This window comes from Stegodyphus dumicola, chromosome 4, assembly GCF_044657685.1.
Source record: "Stegodyphus dumicola isolate Sdum_Otavi_A_Nest chromosome 4, ASM4465768v1".
Classification (NCBI taxonomy): Eukaryota; Metazoa; Arthropoda; class Arachnida; order Araneae; family Eresidae; genus Stegodyphus; species Stegodyphus dumicola.
In genome coordinates, this window is record NC_140771.1 from 58,556,426 (window position 1) to 58,576,751 (window position 20,326).

A 20,326-nucleotide genomic window follows, 5' to 3' on the forward strand; every position below is an offset into this window, starting at 1 on the left:
GTTGATATCTTTTGCAAGAACACAATGGTATTACTGATAATAAGGTACTGTCATGTTTTTTATGTGTCGTACAATATTTGTATTTTTCATCTGAATGTATCTATCATATGTTAAATTAATGGAAAATAATTATAATTCATACAAAATAATAGTTATTCTGGTTTGTTTTGCATAATTTACATTTGAAAGTGGTTTTTCATAAAAAAAGTTCAAGTTGCAGAAAAGATGTTCCTAGTGTTGATTGATTTCTTTGTAAAATATTTTTTCTTTTTTCTGTTTCGAAGATAAGTGTTTTTAGAATGTAAAGGTACAATAAAATTTTAATATTTTGATTAGAACATTTTATTTAAACCATAACGAGACGCGGTCTCTGTGACTGCACGTCCCCGGTTATGTCCCAATATTTGATCTCCCCTGTTACGGGTTAATATACTGTTTTCTCGGCTAACTTGAATTTATATTACTTATTCTTTAATCATTTTGATTATATGCACTAAATACCAGATTTAAGCGGCAAACTTTCATGTGTTTTAATATCTGATAACCGTACGCGGACCATCCTCGGCGTCGATCAACCATTGGTGGACTTGGCGAGTAAAACTGCAACGGCGCCAACGGGTTATTTGCGGATGAAAACCCTTGCAATTAAATGAAAATATGGGATTCCTTGCATTTAAAACTTTATCATATATTAAATGGCGTGCGAGGAAGCTTGATATCTTAAAACTATGATAATCTTAAAGTAATTCATTATACTTTACATTCATTATACATTACATTAAAAGGCATAAAAATTCATTATGCACTTTGAAAACATAGATTAAGGGCTAACCTTTCCATTTGTCGGTGGCTCTTGGATGTAGATCTGGCTCATTTTTCTTAAAGTTGATTGGTATAAAAGTTCAAAGTTATATAAACAAACGCTGCACTTGAATATCAACCTTTCTGCCTGAACATCAGGTGCCATTGGCAACATGGACTTTCGTATTTTCCGTAGTTTCAGAGTGCAGAGAAAATTTTGTTGTATACGAAAGAAAAGTACTTTGAAATAAAAGTAGTAACAGAAACTAAAGCCATCCTTTTATTTCTGATGAAGAACAGAGCTACATTGAAAGTTTTCCTTCATATTTAGCAGCAAGTTTTTTTCCCCCCCCTGGCGGACAGTGGATCGTAATAATTTAGTTTATACATTTTGAACCTCTAATGAAAATTACAGAGCTTTTAAAGCATTTTTTTTTTTTACATTACTATAATAGTGTGCGCTTTGCATTCAAAGGGAGTAAAAATTGTTGTAGCGCTGTCGTAGCGCCTCAGTGGATGTTTGAAATAAGACGGTTAGTTTGTGTTTTATTTACGATTGCTACATTTAGAGATTTGATGATTGGTGGTGTTTACATTTGAGAATTAAAACTTGGAAATGCAGATTTCGAAGATGTGTGGTATCTTCTAGATAAAGTGTGTTATTATAACGTGATCTGGAAAAGCCATGGGATGGATTTTTTTCATATTTTGTGCTGCACTTTGTTCTGCAGCAAAGGATGTTCAGCAGAGTGATGAAGGTGAGAGATTTCAAAAAATTAATTTTTATTCTTAATGTGCCGTATATTTGATTAGAAGGAAATTTGAATACATGGAATAACGAAGCGAGTGAGATATAACACTGCCATTTTTTCATGAAAACTGTATTTTATCATACGTAATCATATTGGTATATTTTTTCATATCTCTTTTTCTGTTATTGCATGCTATACAGCCCAAAAATTTATCTAACATATCTTAACTGCATAGATTTTTCACTTTCTGTATTTTCTCAAATTCGTTTCGTAAGAAATAGAATTAGTATTAAAAGTATACCAATTCTATTTCTTAAATCTTAAAACCAGAATTCACTGAATTGCGAATTGACATCGAATGTAAAAAACGTTGGAGAAAGAAGAAAAATTAATTTAAATTAACTCTCTTTTAGCCGTGGTTCAATGCATTGAACCTTCATTTTTCAATTAAATTGCTCGTTGCTTCCAGAATTTCAATTTTGACTGTACAGGTATTGTGGATGCACTACATGCAGTGTTTGTAAAAGATAATTTTCTGAGATAAACAGTTGTAAAATGCTTTACCTTAATGACATTGTATTGGCCTGGAGTAAAACATCCTGTAATGTAAGATGAACCTAAAATTGTTCAAGGATTGGTTGATATTACTTGTAATGTAAGATGAATCTAAAAGTATTCAAGGATTGGTTGATATATGATAAATTTCATATAAGATATTATATGGCTTGCATCTAAGCTGTTCTATTCACCAGGAAGACACAACAAAAACCTACAGTTCTATGGCACTTCAATTCCATGGGCCAAGCAAGTCCTTTATCTTGGGGTGATCCTCAATAATACTCTTACACGATTCCCACACATCACATCTATTATCCAGAAGTTTCGAGTTCGTAAAGCAATGGATAAAGTCAGAGGAGTGCGCAATGCCATTTTTGTGCAATTCGGGGATTTTTTTTTAAAAGTCAATGTGTACATGAAATAAGTTGAAGTGTACATGGATACCGAGTTTGTGCAATTTTTTGTCTTGTTATTTTGGCTTTGTGTGGATTTTTCCAAAAATCGCCGCTTTGCAAGCCAAAATAACGAGTCAAAGAATTGCACAAAATCGGTATCTGTGTACCGCCAAAAATCGCCAAGTTTCGCCAAGGGGTACCCTAAACTATACTTTTACCATAATATTCTTTCATGGATTTAGACTTCCAATATTTGTGTTTACCTTGTCATATGTCATTCATTACACCAGCTCGACGGCTTCTGGCACCTGTAACAGCTTGCTAAATGCTCAGTTTGTTCATGCCAGTAATTGATTATCAAAGTCTAGAACTAACTACTAATATCCAGAAAATTAATACAAAAAAAAAAAAAAAAGAGCCTAGTGCTCAGGCGCCCAGGTGTAGCAAACACCGTTCCATGGAGGAAATATAAGACGCTTTTACATGTGTGAGTCAATAATGTTGGAGTATTCTGAAAGAAGGTAAATAATATAGTTTTTAAGTATTAAGTTGTGCCCATAACCTGTTAAAAATTGCATTTAGAAAAACATTGCTTTCTTGGCTGAAGTCGTGTTTTTATTGTATTCTGGACTTTTGTTTCGCACATAGGATAATTGCAGTTATAAAAGACATTTGAATTTATTATTTATCTTTACATTATATTAAAAACAAGTATTTTAATTTATTATTTAGCATGAGAAGGCATTAATCATGTTCTTTTCACTTGTTCCACTTTTTGGCATTAAGCATGTTCACAATTTTACATAAGTTTAAGCTACTTCAAAATTAAAACAGCCATTGCATAACATTTTGATGACATTTGAAAGATGAAGATGAAGTCATTAAGGCTGCTGATTTTGGCAATTAAAAACAGTGTTCACTTTAACAAGAATGTATGAAGATTAGGTTTGGCTTAGATCAGTTTTTAGTAACACAAACTGTCAGCTGTATTTTGAGTATCAGATGGGGTATTCATGATGAAACATCAGTGTGTAATTATTATAATGACTACAAAAGGTAACATTTCCAATTTTGAATTGGAGTAAGGATCTTTTGACATCTATATAATAAAAAGATTTACTTCAATGTAGGTGCAGTGTAAAATACTAGTATACGGTACGGTCTTTGTGGGATTTTGAAAGTTGTCACCAACTTCAAAATGACCCGTTTACTGCTTATAATAATGTCGCCAAATCCTGTGTATACCGTATACTGGGATTAAACCTAGTGCAGTAATAATTTAAATAGTTACAAGTTTTCAGTGATTAGGAATAACTGTGATCATTTTCAGGATAATTACGAATCAGTTTTATTTTTTGATATGAATAAAGTAAATATTGGTTATTTATTATGACAAAGTATTAAAATAATTAAACTTAAAGATTGCTTACCTCTTATAATTCAGGGGGGAAAGATCACAAATTATATTGCAAATTTAGTTGATTTGGAGGTAAAAGTTTACAATTGGTCGCCCCTTGTTTTTTGGTGATTCTTTTTTGACGCCAAGATTGGTGCCAGGAAGATGCACGATTTCAAGATGGCTGCTACACAAAACCAAAATAACAAGTCAAAGAATTGCACAAACTCAGTGTCCATGCGCACATCAATCTGTTTTCACTTGAAAAAAATCCCAGAATTGCACAAACTAGGCATTGCGCACTGCCTTAAATTTCTCCATGTACACATCAATCTATTTTCATTTAAAAAAAAATCAGGAAGCTAAAACAAAGTTAAAACTGTCATGGTAACCAGAAATGAGGTTTCATCGGCAAAATAATAATAAAAAAAAATTTCATTAATTGAAGGGGCACACAATTCTACACTTGAGACATTACTTAAAAAGAATTTAACATTTTTGCCAGATATAGTGCTTTTTTAATTAAAAACTCCCCCAATGGTGATAAAATGTGTAATGTGGCTTGTTTTTACTTATATGTAATTATGGCAACCTTTCAACCGGACTCTTTAGTATTGAATTCAGATTTTCTTTTTATGATGCATAATAATTATATATATATATATATATATGAGCTTTAAACTGAATTTGTAATATTCCTTAAGTTCACGTGTCATGCTTACAAAGCAAGTATGCATTCTTTTATTAAAAAAAAAAAAAAAAAAAAAAAATTTGTTCCTTCTTCCAATTTGTGCTGTATTGGTATCTCACCGAGTAAAGTCTACACTTGAGTGTCCAAAGACTAACAGAGTGGTGGAGAACTTTGCTCCATCTCTCAATATATCCAAACCTCCATGTTGGATTCCAGAGAGAGTTAATAAATTGTTTTTGTGCATAAAAAGAACATTCTCTGTAGATTTTTTTTTAAATCATCGAAAGTATCATGAAATATTTTTTTTTTTTTTTTTTTTTAAATGTGAAGTCATTTTATGTTTTTCCTTTTCCTTTTTTTTTTTTTTTTTAACTAATTTACAGTGAAATGAATTCTTTTTGTAAATACTAAGTGCTATTTGTAATAATAGTATATTTTGCAATATATTCAAATAATTAATTAAAGGTAAGAATCGAGTTAGAAAAGCCTAAAACTTGTGCTGAAGCTGCATAAACATTCATTAATAAGAAAATTATCTTCCAGGAAGAGAAAGAAAAAAAAAATGTAATCTTAAATGTTAGTGATGTAAAAATATTTTTAAATTTGTTAAATTCATGAACAACGGAAAATACTTGAGAAAAATATACATATACAGGAAATAAGTTTGTATTTCTTATTTTATTAAATATAATTGTATAAGCAGTATATTTAAATAAACAGCCTATATAAATATAACTATGTTTCTGCACTGTGTGTATACAGACTATACCTATGTTTGTGCACTGTATGTGAAACTGCACTTTAAAAAAAACCATGTATTTTGAGTTGTTTTTTGTATTTGTAAACAATTTCTAGTTATTTGAACGGTTTATAGATAGCAATTTATTATTACAAAGAATTCATTTCACTGTAAATTAGTTAAAAAAAAAAAAAAAAAAAACATAAAATGACTTCACAGTTACAAAAAACCTATTTCATGATCCTTTTATTGATTAAAAAAAATCTACAGAGAATGTTCTTTTTTATGCACAAAAACAATTTATTGATTCTGTCTGGAATCTGACATGGATGTTTGGATAAATTGAGAGATGGAGCAAAGTCTCCACCGCTCTGTTAGTCTTTGGAAACTTAATTAATTTAATTAACTTAATTAACTAAACTTAAACAGACTTTAATCAGTGAGATAGCAATACAGCACAAAATGGAAGAAGGAACAAATATTTTTTTAAAACAAAAGAATGCATACTTGCTTTGTAAGTATGACACATGAACTAAAGAAATATCTCAAATTCAGTTTAAAGCTCATATATAATTATTATGCATCATAAAAAAAAAAAAAAAAAAATCTGAATTCAGTACTAAAGAGTCTGGTTGAAAGGTTGCCATAGTTACATCTAAGTAAAAACAAGCCAAATTTCACATTTTGAATGAATTGCTTGTGTTTATCAGTAATCACCTGTTTCTTGCCAAGGCCAAACAAATATCGGAACTAACAAATATCGGATTATATTATTATAACTAACAAATATCGGATTTAGTGTGTAACATTCATAAACAAACAAACAAACTTGAAAATAAATAGATTTGGTATATTTTTATGATCCATAAAAATACCTGGTAAAAGTATATTTATGGGTACCCCTTGGCAAAAATTGATGATTTTTGCAGAGCTATGGAGTCGGGTAGATTTTGGGGTAAAAGGAGTTGGAGCTTGAGTCGCTAAAAACAGGTCGACTCCGACTAGTTTTTGTTGGACAGTTTGAATTTGAAATTAAATTGAAATTAATTGAAAAAAATTTAATAGTTAATAAAGCTGAGTTATTATTTTTATTTATGGACTATATACATTAATAAATAGTTATTTTCTATTTTATTGACATATTAATAAATAAATATAAGGGAGGAGGATGGATGTGATATTTGCCATTAGTGATTAAATTGATTCATTTAATTACAAATTTCATTGGTAAATTTAGGTAAGCAGCAATACTAGCAAGAACTCCCAAAATTGATGCCATTCTTAGGAAGCGAGCAGGAAAAGGAGCAATAATTGGTCAAGCAACGCAATAAGGAATAACATTATTTGATGATAAAGAGGTTGTTATAATTAAGAACTTTTTTTAGAAGAAACTGATCCCGTTGGAATCAGGTCAATTAGAGATTCTATCTCATTCCTTTTTGGTATATAAGTTGAGAATAGTTTATCTGGAACTATTGTTTTAGTAATTGCATCTTTGGGCATATAGATTATAGAGATCTCATTGCCCAAGTCCAGGCATATGTCAATGTGGCTTTTCAGACCAAAACCTGTCCTTTGGCACCATGTGCCATTTTTATTCAACCTATACATGGCTTTAATTGCTTCTCCGCTCAAGAATAATTTCAAGGGTGGAACTTGCAATAAAAATTTTAATGCAGCAGTAGGGGGACTGTTTAAAGACCCATTAATGCATAGGCAAGCAAGTCTTTGCATCTTTTCTAAATTGTTTAAATGTGTGCTTTTGTTAATAACATTGATCCAGACCACGCACCCGTAAGAAAGCATTGGCCGGACTATGGCAGTATAAATCCATAGAATAGATTTTGGGTTAAGACCCCATTGTTCACTAACGATTTGACTGCAAAGTACGTGAAAACTATGACCTCTGATTTTTCAGCAGAGAAAGATAGGCCATTTGTTTTACCCCAGTGTGATACTTTATTCACAATTTGCTGAGCTTGATTGTGTAGGGTTCCAATATCGAAACCCTGTAGTAACACAGTACGGTCATCTGCATAAGCCTGTGACGTGCCAGGTTCCTCCTGTAGAAGTACTAAGAGTGAGTCGAATATCAGGTTCCACAGGAATGAAAAAAGAACACCACCCTGTGGACACCCTTTAGTAATATCTCTCTTTACTTCACAGTCAGTGAGACTAACGCAAATATTCTTGTTTTTAATCATAAAGATGACCCATCTAGTTATCATAGGATGAATATGACTTCCAATAAGCGCTTTATGTTTTTTCTCGAAACTGATGTTATCAAAGGCTCCTACCAGTAGAATCCAGTACCTATCCAGTAGAATCCCAATGGCAAAGTATCCATCTATAATTATTTTTTCTATTCTCCACACCAGTTGGTGTAGAACCGACTCAGTGGAGAAGCCAGGCTTAAAACAGTGTTGGTCTAAGTCAAAAGTATGGTTCAGATTATTATTTGACTGGAGGTGCCAGAAAATCAATCGCTTCAACAGCTTGTGGAAGGATGTTAGCGTAATCATTCTAAATGAGTTTGGTTTCTCATATGTATCTTTTCCTGGTTTGAGGAGAAACACACCTCGTGAAGTTTTCCACACCTTAGGAACATATCCTAAAACCAAGCTGGATTCGAATATGTCCACGAGAATGTGGCCAAAAATATCCCAGCCTTTCTGAAGCAGAACTGGGTAAATGCCATTGTTCCCTGGAGATTTAAAGGGAAGAAATACATATAGGGCCGCTTTAGCCTTTTCAAAGTTCACTATTGTTTTAGCAAAATCCAAATCTAATGGACTATGAAGGAGTTCCAATGGATTTTCGTGGGAGGGGGGTCAGAGGTGACACTTGTGTCCCCCAGATGAAAATTCAAAATGGTTGTATCCAAAGGGTTTATAGTATAACTGCCATCTGGTCGCATAACTGATGAGAGTTGAGACTCCTGAGACCTCTTAAGAATCTTATATACTCTAGCAGTCTCATCATAGAACAGAATATCTGTGCAGAAGGATCTCCATGAGTTGCATTTAGTTTAACCTGAAGGTTAATGACATTAGAAACCAGGGAGTCCTTATAAAGGTCCCAATTTGTGTTTTTAATGTTTCTGAAAAATTCAGCTGGAATTTTATCTTTAATACAAAATTGTATTAGGCGGTGGTCTGAAAGTGAGGGATTGTCACTTATACTGTTATCACATACGATATTTGTTGACGGAACAAAACGTTTGAAGGAACAGTTCTGAGAATCGCTTTTCCGCAAAATTGGGTTATCATCTTCACTTTGTAAATAGGCTGAAGGCCAAACAAGAATCAGTTATCGATCAGATTGGCGAAAGTGACGTTTGCTTTCAAGTGACGTTTGCTTCTTTGTGTTGTTTTGTATCGCTCACACTTTTTTCGTTTTAAACTTCATTGTTAGTTATGGAAGATTATAGAAAGGTGATTGCTATCAAGTTAATCACTTTGATCTCCACTCTGGCAAAGTAACAGATAAACACACTTCTGGTTATAGCAATCAATTACATCAGTAATAGCTAAATTCTGTATACACTAAGACTAGTTTAAAACATGTGCTGGATAAGTCTGTTTATTAGACATTACTTATGTGTATTTTCTGATGTCTGCATTCCAATGAAAATTTGATGGCTCACTGGAAAATTTGTGACCTGGTGAAAGCATTTTCTTGACTAACTTTATGGCTCATAATTATTGTTTTGTCCGTAAGGATAAACAAACGGACAAAAAAAAAAAAAAAAAAAAAAAAAAAAAAAAAACAAGACCTTCTTTGACAAAAATCTATGTGGCTGATATTTGCATCCTCACAGCCGGCAGATACTATTCAGCAAAATGATTAAATAAAGCATATGAATACATGAGCAATCAAACATGTGCGAGTTGTTTACTGTCCCATATAACACTCGGTAATATACCTAAAATACATTAATTATACCAAATCTAGAAATTAGGTGGTGCACATCATGAGTTTGTTTTATGTGATTACGGCAAAGACTCGAGGGATCCCTTTGTAGAAGAATTTTTAAAACTGGCTCGTATATTAGCTACAAATGGGTTAAACCAAGAAAATGCCCATGTAGCCAGCCCATTCGCGGCATTCTAACCTCAGACAAAACTACCAGTGTTCAATGACGTTTCGGCCACTAATAGGCCTGTGCACATAATTAGAAAGTACAAGTTTTTCATTATGTAAACACACATGAAGGTGATAATCAGTTGTGCACTGTTTTAAGTAATCAAATGTTATAAATGCATAGCTGTTGCATTTCTTATTATTTATTAGTCATGTTTATATTATGTAGATTATACATATGATGTCATTATGAATTAACCCCAAAACAAAATGTGTACACTCTTTAGTAGTCAAATGCTCATCAATTATTTTTCAACTGATTATTACATGTCCATAATAATTTGCAAAGAACTGATCACTACAATTGCTTCCAATTACATGATCGTTATATGAATTAGAAGTAACTTCAAATAAACCTTTTGGCAATGTTCATTTTTGTATTCATACATATATTCTAATATTCTATAATATTCCACACATCTTATAAGTCATATATTTACATACAGATAGAGAGATGCGATGGTTTAGAAGTTGTTGACATATATTTATTAGTATTAACGAATAAGATTTATATTAATGAATGCATGTACAAATGTTTTTCATCATGCATAATCCATAAATTTCCAATGTTTCAATATGTAGCATTTACAGTAAAAGTATAGTTTCTAATGTATTTATAATCCAAAAAGTATTTCATTAATAACATGAAAATAATAGACAAATTTAATGAGTATTCTCATTGTTGCATAAACTATGCTTTTCTTTTTTTATGCTGTTTAAAATGTGTCACTGATTTATGCAATTAACAATTTCAAAGATAAGTAATTAGGATAAAAGCCGCTCATATACTAACGGATTAAAAAAAAAATTCAACTTAAATTTAAGAAATAAAATTCTATTACATAACAGTGATAATACACGGTCGGCACGAAATACGACAAATTTGGCGAACTTTTGGCGACGAACAATTTGTAAACAAAGTCGAATTGCAAGAACGTCGTAAAATACTGTCAACTCTGAAATGTCCACGATTATATATTTCATGAATATATAAACATTTTAAAAATGACTCAAGCAGTTATATTACAACAAAAGAGCAATAATTAAATCGGCCTCTATTTCCACCGTCCATGACTTCACAGTGAGAGCCATCGCCATATTGAAAGTTACCGGTCATCCTTCAGAAGCAGAACTTTCGTCTGATTGGTTGTACGTACGAGGAACACGTCTCCAGACGGAACATTTTCGGGAAAAGTTCAAAATGTTGTTCATAGCCGGGACATTTTCCTCCTATCTAGACGAAACATTTCTCGGAAACCTCCGGCTTAAAGCAGTGCTACTAGAATTTCGTTTCTCGGAACTGCCCGCATAGCCGCGCGCGTCTCTAGAAGTGAAAGCCTCTTTACATGCCAGTTCTCAATATGGTTATAAATGTCAGAAGAAGTTAGTATGAGGCCAGTGACCTCTTCTCTTTTTCTGTTGACAAAGGTAAGGCGATTTTCCCTGTTTACCCAAGTTAGGTTGGTATTCATTATAAGTTCCTTGAGTTTTTCTCCTCTAGGATTGGTATCAGAACTGCCCCATGATAGGTGATGAGCGTTAACATCACCACCAATAACCATAGGAATATTGTTTATTTCACAGAAACTCACAAGATCTATAAATTCTTGCGGAATGTTGAGGTCATGAGCCATGTAAACCGGACAGAAACAAATATTTCCTCTCAGTGTATAAGGTATTTCTCCCGCTTTCCTAGCGTCCTTCGTGGTGTAGTGGATCTGCACGCTGGACCGGTATTCCAGAGGTCCGTGGTTCGATTCCCGGCGAAGGCGTTTGCTATTTTTCATCTTTTCTGTCTCTGCAATTAACCTAATGTCTGTACAAGTGGCGCCCGAACTAAAAGGATTGTGGATGATGATTCTCCGCACCCAGGATTTTGCGACTAGGTCCCCTAAAACCCTAGTTGCCCTTTATAAAGGGGATTATATAAGGTATTTCTCCCACTTCGCTAGCGTGGCTTCGTGGTGTAGCGGTAGCACGCTGGGCCGGTATTCCAGAGTTCCGTGGTTCGATTCCCGGCGAAGGCGGTTGCATATTTTTCATCTTTTCTGCTTCCAATTAACCTAATGACTCTACAAGTGAACTGTTTATGTCCTTGGTTAAAGTAGCAGTCAAGTCCTCTGATGTAAATTAAAATAATGTCATAGCCCATTTATATTTTTTGAAATGTAAATGCTAGTTCTAGGTCTTTTATCAGGTCCTTCTGACGAAAAGAAGTGTGCGTTCATGGGCCTACCAAGGATTTTACCTTTTACCGTTGGTAGACCCAATGTTCTTGAATTAAGGCAACAAAAGTGCCTTGTTTACATAATTGAGCAGCTGAATTGTATAAGGCTGCTGTACTATGTTGCAAGTTTAGCTGACTAACCTTAACCATTAAAACAGGTTAAATGAGAGATAAGAACTTACCCTGGATGATTTTAGGAGAGAGTTAAAAGCCGCCTCTTTAACCCACAACTTCCCTTGAAGTCAGGGGAAACCTATTCAGAGGTCTTCCCCAGAGCCTCCAAAAAAGGATGGTTCCAAAAAAGTCATGGAACCATGACTGGTTCCGACTCCTTTTCGGTCTTCCCTTCTTCCATCAACTGTTTCCTCGGAGGATCCTTGGGCTAAAGAATTGATTTCCCTTTTGTCTTGGTTTCTTCAGCTGTACAGAGCCACGGGCACCACAAAAAGTTTGAAATTATGGGCTTTCAGGTAATCCATGAGGTCAGGTTCCACTCCCTGCACCAGAGTGTTACCTCCATCTCTAGGGATGACTGGCTTGATGGCGATCTTAACATCCAAGCCCTTGTTACAGGCATCAAGGAGCTTGATGTTATCTTATGGTGACCTGTTACTAGGAAACCAAGCGAAAAACCTCTTCATGGGGGGTGAGGTCTGTCCCCGGGAGCCATGGCATGATAACCGGGATGGTTTTCTTCAGGGCCAGGTAGGTCATTGATTAGGGTCTTTAGGACGTCCACAGTCTCCTCGTCCTCACACGCAATGTTGAGTCCGTTCGGCTGCAGGACTGTCTTGTGGACCGTACAGGTGGTGATGGAGCCATCGATAATTGGGTCATCAATCATAGAAGTGATGAAGTCCGAATCTGCCGACGTTATGTATTTGGAGTCATCCTTGCAGACGACCCACAGAGTAATTACCTTTCTCACAGCTTGACTATAAAGCCGTCGTTTCTTGAGAGCCATTTCCGAGGTGTCACCAGCAATGTGTTCTCTCTTACGAGAATCTTCATTGCTTGGAAGGCTTTCCTTCACCAGTTTGGAGGTCGCTCCAGAGGTTCCAGCTTTATCTGTTTTCTCCCTCGCTCCCTTCTCCCTGGTGATCGAGATCCCTTCCATGGCCCTCTCCAGCCGTTTCTGCTCCTTCTGGCGTTGTCTCTTTTCTCTTCTTTTATTTACAACCTCTATCATTGGTGACTGGTCATCCGCTTGCGCATCTGGCTGAACTGTTATACTGTAGTTCTGACTGAAACTGTATTATTTCTAGAACAGAATGCAAAATTAACATATGGAATATTTATTCAAAGCTACCATTAACACGACAGAAATAAACTGTATAATATCTACCTAATTATTCAGAAAATCTTAAACAAATAAGTAGCAAAAAACTTGGGAGCATTACATATATTATCACAGGTAAAAGAATCATGGTTTCAACAGGAAGCTATTTATCGCAAATTGTTACTTTTGGATCCTGATATCAACAAATATTAATAGTGACTAGCGGGCAAGCCCGCCAGCTGAGCGGGCTGAAGACCGCTTATCATTGTTCGTTTTTAAAAGATATCCTATGTTAAATTTGGCCGGTATTGAAAATTTGAACCGAACTACCATTTTTTAGCGGCATTCCGCGGGCTTCCCCCGCTTTTTTCACCTATGCATCCAGAAGTTACCGCATACACTATACATATGCGGAAAATCACGAAAACACCCATGCTTCCAGCCCTTTCGCGGGTATTCGAAATTTGGACCGAAATACCAGTGTTCAGCGCTTTTGGGCGGGAGCCCGCCCAAAACAGTGTTCACGTGTGCATGCAAAAGATACTGCGTACACCGTACACATGCGTAAAATCACGAAAACACCCCTCCAGCCAGCCCGCTGCCGATTCGAAAGTTGGACCGAAATACAATTTTTCAGCGATTTTGCGCGTGCTGTGCCCGCTTTATTCACGTATGCATGCTGAAGATGGTGCATAAACGATACACATGCGTAAAATCACGAAAACAAACATGGAGCCTGTCTGTTCGCCGGTATTCGAAAGTTGGACCGAATTACCAATGTTATGTGGCTTTGCGCGGGCTCTGCCCGCTTTATTCACATATACACCCAGAAGATACTCCATACACTATACACATGCGTAAAATCACGAAAACACCCATGGAGCCAGCCAGTTCGTCGGGATTCGAAATTACCGCATTACCAGTATTCTGTGCCCGCTTTATTCACGTATGCATCCATGAGATACTTTATAAACGATACACATGCGAACAATCACGAAAATACCCATGCAGCCAGCCCGCTCGCCGAGATTCGAAAGTTTGAGCGAACTACCAGTGTTCAGCGGTTTTACCCGGTATCCGCGCGCTGTATTCACGTATGCATCCAAATTTTATATACAGTACCCCGGAATTCGAAAGTAGGACCGAAATACCAGTGTTCAGCGATTTTGTCGAGCGGGCTGCGCCCGCTTTATACACATAAGCATGGAGAGGATACTGCATAAACGATACACATGAGTTAAAGCAAGAAAACACCCGGGGAGCCAGCTCGTTCGCCGACACCGAAAGTTGGATCGAACTACCAGCGTTAAGAGGTTTTGAGCAGGCTGCGCCCACTTTTATCACATATGCATCCAGAAATCACTTTATACACTATACACATGCGGAAAATCAGGAAAACACCCATGCAGCCAGCCCGCTCGCAGAGATTCGAATGTTTGACCGAACTACCAGTGTTCAGCGGTTTTACCCGGTATCCGCGCGCTGTATTCACGTATGCGACCAAATTTTATGTACAGTACCCCGGAATTCGAAAGTTGGACCGAACTACCAGTGTTCTGTAGTTTTGCGCGGGCTGCTCCCGCTTTATTCAAGTATGCATGCAGAAGATACCGCATACACGTTACACATGCGAAAAATCCCGAAAACACACATTGAGCCAACACGGTCGCTTGGATTCGAAAGTAGGACCGAACTACCAGTAATCAGAGGTTTTCAGCGAATTTCGGCCGCTTTATTCACTTATGCATCCAGAAGATGCTGCGTACACGAGGCACATGCGTAAAATCACGCAAACACCCATGGACCCAGCCCGTTCGCCGGGATTCGAAATTAGGACCGAACTACCAGAGTTCAGCTTTATTCATTTATGCATCCAGAAGACACTGCATACACAACAGATATGCGTAAAATCACAAAAAACATGAGTGTAGCCTGCCTGCTCACCGGGATTCGAAAGTTACCGTATACCATCTCAAAGGAGCAAAGAAAAATCTTTAATCTAAAAAAAAAAAAAAAAAAAAAAGTGTGAATTTAATTTCTATTGGTGCGAACTTATTTAAAATATCATTTGCATTAAAAGATAATATCTAAATTAAGTGCACGTATCTAATAACATAAAAAAATATATTATTCCAAAAAATCAAATTTATTATTAAAAAAATAACAACATATTTTTAAAAAATAGCTTTTTCAGATTTTTTAATTAATATCCCAGCTGATTAAAGTTGTACAACTTCAAGAACGTCATCATTTAAATTTAATGTAATATAATAACTTTTATTCAATATCAATAAAAGAATTAACGTGACAATCATCCTAACCTGAAATTAAAAAAAAATTGTGAAAAGCAGCTGTTTATTTAAAATGCCTACATTAACGAAATATTTTTAAAATACAGTTAGGTAACATGCAATCGCGTGCTTTATTCATCTTTAGAATATAACCTTGATTTGTATCGGCGGCGATTCAAGAAACTGTTGCAATCGGAAAAATGAGCCCGAAAATTAGCGTTTTCACAGTTTTTAATTAATATCTCAGCTGATTAACGTCCTACGAAGATGAGAATGGTATCATTGGATTCGTAGAATTTTTTGGAATCCGCAGACGCCTGCCTCGAATTCCAACTCAGCGCCGTTCCATAGAAGTTTAAGAAAAAAGAAATTGACACGTGACCTTTCGCCAGCACAAATCTCGAGCGGAAGCAATTGTCATCCCCCCGGCGCTTTCGAAAAAGCAATTTTATCTCAGCTAATTCCGAGACGGTTGCCACTCCGAAAAATGAAATAACGTTTTGCAGTTTTTAATTAATAACTCCGCCGATTATTGTCGTACGAAGAAGGGACCGGTATCGATGGATTTGTTGATTTTTTTCGAATCCGGAGATATGCGTTTCGAATTCCAACTCGGCGCCGTTCCGCAGATATTCGAGAAAAACGAATTTGGCACTCGGCCAAATCCCTAAAATAGGGGAAACCCGTGAAAGAAAGTGCAAAACGTAGGGAAACGTAGGGGAAAATTCAGTTTTTAATTAATATCTCGGCTAATTAAAGTCGCACGAAGATGCCGATTGTCAATATGGCGAGCCACGGGCATTCTGAATCCAACGGTACCTTCCGCTAAGCTCTACACCCAGCCGTTCCCGAGGAGATGATGTTACAAACACACAAACAGACAGAGGCACACAGATTTTAATAGTATAGACTAGCGGGCAAGCCCGCCAGCTGAGCGGGCTGAAGCCCGCTTATCATTGTTCGTTTTTAAAAGATATCCTATGTTAAATTTGGCCGGTATTGAAAAGTTGAACCGAACTACCATTTTTAGCGGCATTCCGCGGGCTTCCCCCGCTTTTTTCACCTATGCATCCAGAAGTTACCGCATACACTATACATATGCGGAAAATCACGAAAACACCCATGCTTCCAGCCCTTTCGCGGGTATTCGAAATTTGGACCGAAATACCAGTGTTCAGCGCTTTTGGGCGGGAGCCCGCCCAAAACAGTGTTCACGTGTGCATGCAAAAGATACTGCGTACACCGTACACATGCGTAATATCACGAAAACACCCCTCCAGCCAGCCCGCTGCCGATTCGAAAGTTGGACCAAAATACAATTTTCCAGCGATTTTGCGCGTGCTGTGCCCGCTTTATTCACGTATGCATGCTGAAGATGGTGCATAAACGATACACATGCGTAAAATCACGAAAACAAACATGGAGCCTGCCTGTTCGCCGGTATTCGAAATTTGAACCGAATTACAAGTCTTATGTGGCTTTGCGCGGGCTCTGCCCGCTTTATTCACATATACACCCAGAAGATACTCCATACACTATACACATGCGTAAAATCACGAAAACACCCATGGAGCCAGCCAGTTCGTCGGGATTCGAAATTACCGCATTACCAGAACCGCATTACCAGTATTCTGTGCCCGCTTTATTCACGTATGCATCCATGAGATACTTTATAAACGATACACATGCGAACAATCACGAAAACACCCATGCAGCCAGCCAGCTCGCCGAGATTCGAAAGTTTGAGCGAACTACCAGTGTTCAGCGGTTTTACCCGGTTTCCGCGCGCTGTATTCACGTATGCATCCAAATTTTATATACAGTACCCCGGAATTCGAAAGTAGGACCGAAATACCAGTGTTCAGCGATTTTGTGGAGCGGGCTGCGCCTGCTTTATACACATAAGCATGGAGAGGATACTGCATAAACGATACACATGAGTTAAAGCAAGAAAACACCCGGGGAGCCAGCTCGTTCGCCGACACCGAAAGTTGGATCGAACTACCAGCGTTAAGAGGTTTTGAGCAGGCTGCGCCCACTTTTATCAGATATGCATCCAGAAATCACTTTATACACTATACACATGCGGAAAATCAGGAAAACACCCATGCAGCCAGCCCGCTCGCAGAGATTCGAATGTTTGACCGAACTACCAGTGTTCAGCGGTTTTACCCGGTATCCGCGCGCTGTATTCACGTATGCGACCAAATTTTATGTACAGTACCCCGGAATTCGAAAGTTGGACCGAACTACCAGTGTTCTGTAGTTTTGCGCGGGCTGCTCCCGCTTTATTCAAGTATGCATGCAGAAGATACCGCATACACGTTACACATGCGAAAAATCCCGAAAACACACATTGAGCCAACACGGTCGCTTGAATTCGAAAGTTGGACCGAACTACCAGTAATCAGAGGTTTTGAGCGAATTTCGGCCGCTTTATTCACTTATGCATCCAGAAGATGCTGCGTACACGAGGCACATGCGTAAAATCACGCAAACACCCATGGACCCAGCCCGTTCGCCGGGATTCGAAATTAGGACCGAACTACCAGAGTTCAGCTTTATTCATTTATGCATCCAGAAGACACTGCATACACAACAGATATGCGTAAAATCACAAAAAACATGAGTGTAGCCTGCCTGCTCACCGGGATTCGAAAGTTACCGTATACCATCTCAAAGGAGCAAAGAAAAATCTTTAATCTAAAAAAAAAAAAAAAAAAAAAAGTGTGAATTTAATTTTTATTGGTGCGAACTTATTTAAAATATCATTTGCATTAAAAGATAATATCTAAATTAAGTGCACGTATCTAATAACATAAAAAAATATATTATTCCAAAAAATCAAATTTATTATTAAAAAAATAACAACATATTTTTAAAAAATAGCTTTTTCAGATTTTTTAATTAATATCCCAGCTGATTAAAGTTGTACAACTTCAAGAACGTCATCATTTAAATTTAATGTAATATAATAACTTTTATTCAATATCAATAAAAGTATTAACGTGACAATCATTCTAACCTGAAATTAAAAAAAAATTGTGAAAAGCAGCTGTTTATTTAAAATGCCTACATTAACGAAATATTTTTAAAATACAGTTAGGTAACATGCAATCGCGTGCTTTATTCAACTTTAGAATATAACCTTGATTTGTATCTGCGGCGATTCAAGAAACTGTTGCAATCGGAAAAATGAGCCCGAAAATTAGCGTTTTCACAGTTTTTAATTAATATCTCAGCTGATTAACGTCCTACGAAGATGAGAATGGTATCATTGGATTCGTAGAATTTTTTGGAATCCGCAGACACCTGCCTCGAAATCCAACTCAGCGCCGTTCCATAGATATTTGAAAAAAAAAAAGAAATTGACGCGTGACCTTTCGCCAGCACAAATCTCGAGCGGAAGCAATTGTCATCCCCCCGGCGCTTTCGAAAAAGCAATTTTATCTCAGCTAATTCCGAGACGGTTGCCACTCCGAAAAATGAAATAACGTTTTCGCAGTTTTTAATTAATAACTCCGCCGATTATTGTCGTACGAAGATGGGACCGGTATCGATGGATTCGTTGATTTTTTTCGAATACGGGGATATGCGTTTCGAATCGCAACTCGGCGCCGTTCCGCAGATATTCGAGAAAAATGAATTTGGCACTCGGCCAAATCCCTAAAACAGGGAAAACGGGTGCAAGAAAGTGCAAAACGTAGGGAAACGTAGGGGAAAAAGCAGTTTTTAATTAATATCTCGGCTAATTAAAGTCGCACGAAGATGCCGATGGTCAATATGGCGAGCCACGGGAATTCTGAATCCAACGGTACCTTCCGCTAAGCTCTACACCCAGCCGTTCTTGAGAAGATGATGTTACAAACACACAAACAGACAGAGGCACACAGATTTTAATAGTATAGACTAGCGGGCAAGCCCGCTTATCATTGTTCGTTTTTAAAAGATATCCTATGTTAAATTTGGCCGGTATTGAAAAGTTGAACCGAACTACCATTTTTAGCGGCATTCCGCGGGCTTCCCCCGCTTTTTTCACCTATGCATCCAGAAGTTACCGCATACACTATACATATGCGGAAAATCACGAAAACATCCATGCTTCCAGCCCTTTCGCGGGTATTCGAAATTTGGACCGAAATACCAGTGTTCAGCGCTTTTGGGCGGGAGCCCGCCCAAAACAGTGTTCACGTGTGCATGCAAAAGATACTGCGTACACCGTACACATGCGTAAAATCACGAAAACACCCCTCCAGCCAGCCCGCTGCCGATTCGAAAGTTGGACCGAAATACAATTTTTCAGCGATTTTGCGCGTGCTGTGCCCGCTTTATTCACGTATGCAGGCTGAAGATGGTGCATAAACGATACACATGCGTAAAATCACGAAAACAAACATGGAGCCTGCCTGTTCGCCGGTATTCGAAAGTTGGACCGAATTACCAGTGTTATGTGGCTTTGCGCGGGCTCTGCCCGCTTTATTCACATATACACCCAGAAGATACTCCATACACTATACACATGCGTAAAATCACGAAAACACCCATGGAGCCAGCCAGTTCGTCGGGATTCGAAATTACCGCATTACCAGAACCGCATTACCAGTATTCTGTGCCCGCTTTATTCACGTATGCATCCATGAGGTACTTTATAAACGATACACATGCGAACAATCACGAAAACACCCATGCAGCCAGCCCGATCGCCGAGATTCGAATGTTTGACCGAACTACCAGTGTTCAGCGGTTTTACCCGGTATCCGCGCGCTGTATTCACGTATGCGACCAAATTTTATGTACAGTACCCCGGAATTCGAAAGTTGGACCGAACTACCAGTGTTCTGTAGTTTTGCGCGGGCTGCTCCCGCTTTATTCAAGTATGCATGCAGAAGATACCGCATACACGTTACACATGCGAAAAATCCCGAAAACACACATTGAGCCAACACGGTCGCTTGGATTCAAAAGATGGACCGAACTACCAGTAATCAGAGGTTTTGAGCGAATTTCGGCCGCTTTATTCACTTATGCATCCAGAAGATGCTGCGTACACAAGG

The 20,326-nt window shown here is 37.2% G+C and overlaps 2 protein-coding genes across 3 annotated transcripts in view; one reads left to right on the forward strand and one right to left on the reverse strand.

The window, feature by feature from the left end:
• Positions 1–1,085, reverse strand: part of LOC118195396 (spliceosome-associated protein CWC27 homolog) — a 59,805-nt gene extending 58,720 nt beyond the window's left edge. Inside the window, exon 1 of the mRNA XM_035366699.2 lies at positions 833–1,085. Within this exon, the coding sequence (XP_035222590.2) occupies positions 833–976 (144 nt within the window). The 5' untranslated portion in view covers positions 977–1,085. The remainder of the gene's footprint in view (positions 1–832) is intronic.
• Positions 1,086–1,301: 216 nt separating this feature from the next.
• The window catches only part of LOC118202658 (uncharacterized), a 123,759-nt gene continuing 104,734 nt past the window's right edge, over positions 1,302–20,326 (forward strand). Inside the window, exon 1 of one of the 2 annotated variants that reach the window (XM_085814964.1) lies at positions 1,302–1,559. In XM_085814964.1, the coding sequence (XP_085671090.1) occupies positions 1,487–1,559 (73 nt within the window). In that variant the 5' untranslated portion in view covers positions 1,302–1,486. The remainder of the gene's footprint in view (positions 1,560–20,326) is intronic. The other variant, XM_085814967.1, reaches the window with a different exon arrangement.